Source organism: Octopus bimaculoides, chromosome 2, assembly GCF_001194135.2.
Source record: "Octopus bimaculoides isolate UCB-OBI-ISO-001 chromosome 2, ASM119413v2, whole genome shotgun sequence".
NCBI lineage: Eukaryota > Metazoa > Mollusca > Cephalopoda > Octopoda > Octopodidae > Octopus > Octopus bimaculoides.
In genome coordinates this window covers 109167404-109173210 of record NC_068982.1, presented here as the reverse complement: position 1 = coordinate 109173210, position 5807 = coordinate 109167404, and the positions used below count along the sequence as shown (strand labels likewise).

At 35.4% G+C, this 5807-nt stretch overlaps 1 protein-coding gene across 9 annotated transcripts in view; it reads right to left on the bottom strand.

Annotated features, from left to right (window-relative positions):
* The window catches only part of LOC106883769 (phospholipid-transporting ATPase ID), a 212086-nt gene that overhangs the window by 23846 nt on the left and 182433 nt on the right, over positions 1–5807 (bottom strand). For all 9 annotated transcript variants that reach the window (XM_052978605.1, XM_052978602.1, XM_014934894.2 and 6 more), the window contains 2 exons: positions 2102–2349; positions 943–1178 (listed from right to left, as the gene is read on the bottom strand). In XM_052978605.1, the coding sequence (XP_052834565.1) occupies positions 943–1178; positions 2102–2349 (484 nt within the window). The remainder of the gene's footprint in view (positions 1–942; positions 1179–2101; positions 2350–5807) is intronic.

Below are 5807 nucleotides of genomic sequence, written 5' to 3'. Positions count from 1 at the left end.
AGTTAATCGTGCATGCGCGTGGATGGGGGGGGGGGTCCTTCTCTTGACATTGCATGATAGTTGTAAATGTGTGTTACTATCATACAAGCAGTGTAACTTGGTCTCAATCTTCCATGAAACATGATCGACCATGGGGAAATATTACCTTACTTAGAAACAAGTGTGAGTGGGTAACAAGAAGACTATCCAGCCATAGAAAATCTGCTTCAATGCAAGGGAAAGTGGATGTTATAATGATGATGATAGTGTACATAGGCTGCTGGTAAGTCAGTTCTAGTTTACTTAAGAATTGTATTGAATATCATACGAAATTACTAACTTTCAATAATAGCATGAAATCCTGAAAAGTAACAATCTGCAACTTGTAGCCCAGTTTGGCAATCCTTACTAAAAGTAGCATTAAATTACCTCACTACAGACTCACCTGAGATAGCTAAGCAGATAGCTTAAGCCATTCCCTTGGGCAAAGTTCTTTGTTTAATAAAACCCCACAAACTCAATCATCCAAGTAGTTAACTTGTAGTAGTACAAGTAAAGAATACTGCCAACAACCCCCAGTCATAGTGCAGTGAAGATCTCCATATTTTCTGTTCATTTTTACTCCTTACTCTACACTATATGCATACAATAAAACTCATTCCAAACTCTCCTCCCCGTAATAAATGTTAGACTATTATGTACATATTGTTGCCATGGATGTGAAATTCTCTGATCACTCCCTCAAAAACAGAAAATAGTATCCAATATTTAAGTAGCTGCATTTTAAAAATCTATGAATGTTTTCTTAGTTCACAGTATGTAATTCAATTCTACAGAACATAATTTGATGATTCAAAGAAAATGAAAAGCAGTTGCTTTGACTATCTGACAATAAATGAGTTGTCTAAAGAAGGGAACATCTTATACATACAGAGAAATGCAAAAGAAACATATGGCACCTACCTGACATAAAGTGATATTGGTACCACAGTGTTTAAAATAATGATATAGGAGAGAAATACTAAAACAGCAATTATCGTTGCTCCTCTTGTCTTTGAATCTTGTTTGTCCCCAATTGTAGATCCTGGAACAAATCTTTCCCATGGCAGATAAGTTTGAAATCGGTACCCAGTAACAGTTTCCCATACACCACATGCAACTGTACATATGAGACACATGGACAAAAGGAAGCCAAAGATCTATAAAGAAAACATTTAATATATTTTAGATAACATAATGATATAACAAAAAAAAATAGTAATTGTACATCTTCTAAGTAAGTCAATGATATTCCAAGATAGTCAAAGAATATGTCTAGTTTAGAATAAAATATTTTTTTTAAATATTGCTAAGTGAAAGCTTGTTAGTATATTATTATCTCATCAGCAACCAAGATTACAATCTGAAGTATCACAATTTAAGAAATCGATAATCTTTGCTTAATCCAAAGTTTATAGAGTGTACTCCCTCACTTCTCCCTTATAAATTTTACACTGGTAATAACATAGTACTATAGCTATTCTTCCAAAATTTATTCTCATCACCCCTTTTAATTATTTCACATTGCAGGTATCACCAATTTAGCTATGAACTGTTTACAATAAAAAGTATTGACATGAATACTGGAGCAAAAGAAATAGCAAACTTTGTTCAGTAGAGTTAAGGGAATTCAGTCCAAATGGGGATTCATGAGAAAAAAAGGGTTGTCAGGTTCAATAAGTATAATTCTAGAAGATTGAATAATCAAATTAAGCAGAAGTAATTGATAACTATAATTTAAATTTGTGGTGTTGACTGGTTGGGAAACTGATAGCTTAGCAAAATTTCTGGCTAATTGGAACTTGTCTGCTGGGTCACTTGAATACTGTCAAAGTAGACCTGTATTGAGTAATGAAACATTGACTTTGCTTTACATAATATGTGAAAACAAAACTTCATTTTTCACTCTATGATATTTAACTGCAATAAAAAAAAAACTAGATATTGCAAAGAATGCAGTATAACTGAATCAAAATATTAAAAAAAGTGTCAGCAGCATGATAGGAGTGGAAAATAATTATAATCAATCTTCATTAAAAGAATTAAAAATAATGACAATGTTTGACATAAAATACACACTTACCCCTACAATGAGAACATTCATGAGACGATCAATGTGTGTGCGTTTAAAGACAGATTTACCACTGTTCATCATGAGCTTGGTATCACAGCCAGCAAAAACAACCACGCCATAACACCATCTTGTATTACGTAGCACACATCCCCTCAAAAGAATGTGGTTGTTGTCTAAAGCAAAATTCTGGTCTTTCCACTTCATGGTTCCTTGAAACTTATTCAAACGATTATTTGGAGCTTCACAAACAAGCTCAACTGGAAAACAGATGTAAAAAAAGAAGAAAAAAAATTAATATAATAAAGCAGAAATGTTTTTAACTTTAGGTGTTGGGCTACCAACAAACTAGCTAAAGTTTCTGACCATATCATAGCTTTGTTTTGTTACTCTTAGTTAAAGTACATTACTCTATGTGGCTAATTCTGAAAAGGTAGCAAATTACTAAAATCTAATTCAGAGAAACAGCATTGTTGTGTGGTAAGCTTGCTTCCCAACCACATGGTCCCAGGTTCAGTCCCACTGCGTGGCACCTTGGGCAAGTGTCTTCTACTATATCCTCAGGCCTTGTAAGGGGATTTGGTAGACGTAAACTGAAAGAAGCCTGTCGTGTGTGTATATATATATATATATATATTTGTATGTCTGTGTTTGTCCCCCCACCATCACTTGATAACAATGTTGATGTGTTTACGTCCCTGTAACTTAGCAGTTTGGCAAAAGTAACTGATAGAGTAAGTACAAGTGATCAATAAAATAAGTCCTGGGGTCGATTTGTTCAACTAAAGGTGGTGTTCCAGCATGGCCAGAATCAAATGACTAAAAGAATAAAAGAATACATACATTCAAATTTTTAAAGACCATACTATTCAGGCAAATACAAAAAATGAAATATAAAAAATAACACTTTCAAAACAAGAGAAGAAATCTTTCAAATGTGTAACATAAACCCAACAGCCTATAGTAAAAGATGCTGAATGTCTTTGCTTTCACATATTCTGTAGCTCCCTCTTTTATTTCAACTTGGGAAATAAAATTACAACAAAATCTATGAAATACAGTCCAAATTTTACCCTTTACACCATATTTGACAAGCATAGCATACAAGGAGTCAGTACAGGAGTCTATACATAATTACTCTAAATGCTAGAAATGGAAATCCCATACAGTTCTCTTCAAAAAAGTTTAAGACCTATTAGATGATGTAGTCCCAGATGCTCTTCCCTACTTCACCCCACATATACACAAAAAAAAAGGACAGAATGGTCATGATTAAAATGTCTTTGATTATAGGCCTGCATAATCAGGACTGATTTGGAGCTAAGCAACAAAGCATCTCTTCCCCATTCCACTACTGTTCTTTAAATATCTCTTAACCATGAACAAAGGTTCAGTAACTTCATATCCTACCCTAAGGATCTTTATTTGAACCTACATCTCCATGAAGTCATTATCCTCAGTGCCTTCAATGCACACTTCTCTTGGCACTCAGACTTTTCTCATATTACACCACTGGCACAGAAGCTATGTTATTTGCCAACTTGAGTTGTCTGATAGTCTCTTCCTCTACATCTACCACAGACCAACAAACTATCCTATTAAACACTCTTCTTAATATGAACAAACACAAATAAAGCTTTTAGTCAACAACAACTAGATTTCACCACTGATGATCTCTCATGATGATCTCGAATGTAAAATACTGTGAAAAATATCCCAAAGAGTGATCCTTTTATAATTCCACCCCAGGACTACAAGCCTCTGGAGATCTCTCCTGGACTACATTTTCCCTAGGTAAAACCCTACAGAAGCTTAACCCTTTAGCATTCAAACAGGCCATGTCCGGCCCAAGTATTTGATCTGTTTTATGTTCAAACTGGCTAGATCTGGCCTCTCACACATACCCTACAATGTCATTCTAAACATAAACAATCACATCATCAAAATCACAGAGCTATGAGATAATGCATGATTAATATGAAACAATGTGGATAAATAAGCATTACAGTTGATGGATTAATTTGAATGCTAAAGGGTTGATCTAATATCCAATATTTATAACATCGACAAATGTTGAGCTAAAAGAAGTACCAATAGAGAAGTTTCTACATAGAATCCTGACCTGCCAGAAATAGCAACCAAATCTCCTTTACTATCTTAGAAAAGGAAAGACATTTTGGCTAATGTTGTTTGGGGTACATTATATTCCATCCAAAAATGGTTGGATGGTCACAGCTGGAAAACCTTTGATCAATCAATTTAGTGCTAAACAAAAAAAAAAATGAGGTTGCCATATTATTCAAGAATGAATAATAATTGAACAGTTGTTGTGTTAATTGGTTGTCACATGTCAACATATGCTGACAGTATCAACAGATGACTGATAAGGGGAGCATTGACACCTGGCTACACTTATAAACATTCAGCCATGTAATAAATATAATCAAAGAACAATGAACATTAACACATTACTCAAATAGTCAACAAGGGAGTCTCTATATAGTCATTTAATCTGTTAGAAATAACAGCCAAATCTCACTCAAATCGCTCCCTAATGTCTTAAATAAGGAAAGGGTACATTGAATAATATAGTCCTGTATACCCACTAAAATTTGTTGTGGTCACAATTAGAGTGTTTTCGGTCATAGTTCAGCTTTATCACGATGAAACTGAAATTTCATATGTATTTATAGGCATAGGTGCAAAATGTTTGCTTCCCAACCACAAGGTTTCAGGTTCGGTGCCACTGTGAGACCCCCTTGGACAAGTGTCTTCTACTATAGCACTAGGCTAACCAAAGTCTTGTGAGTGGATTTGGTAGAAACTGAAAGTCGTGTGGGTGTGGGTGTGAGAGAGGGGGGGAGAAAGAGAGAGATTATATGTAGCATGGTAATTTCAAGTGAATTTTATTGTTATGCAAGCAGTATCCTTCATTTCTAATCTTCTCTAAAAACATATGTGGCCATGGGGAAACAAACAAGGGTTGACAACAGGAAGGGCATCCATAGAAAATCTGCCTTAACAAATTCTGTCTGACCCATGCAAGCATGGAAAAGGGGAACGTTAAAACAATGATGATGATTTGTATTACACTCATAAAAGTATACACTTAGCCCTGCTCTTTCTTACCAAACAAGGTAAACAGAACATATACATATAGATTGTACACTCATAATAACTGATTGGCTACATCAACATTGTCACTTAAATTAGTTTCAGTTCTCTGTAAGTTATTGTTTTTAATACATTCTTCTTGCTTTTGAAAGAGTTGACAAAGGTTCTGTTGTGTCAGTTACAGACAATAACATGTATCTGCAGACAAACAAGTGTTTATGTAGTCACTCTACCAGCTAGAAAAAATAGCCAAATCTCCCTCAATTCACATTCTACTGTCCAATGACAGGACACATTAAATAGTATAGTCCTACATACTCTTCATACCCCTAAATAGATGGGATGATCATGCTAGGAAAGCCTTTGGACATTGTTCTGCTCGATCAAAGTTGCCATAGGATTAACAACTAATCATAATGTATGAATATTTAAAAGCTGCAGGATCATTGCCAGTGCCCCTGGACTGGCTCATGTGCAGGCGACACATGAAATCTTCCGAGCGGGATCGTTGCCAGTGCCCCTGGACTGGCTCATGTGCGGGCGACACATGAAATCTTCCGAGCGGGATCGTTGCCAGTGCCCCTGGACTGGCTCATGTGCGGGC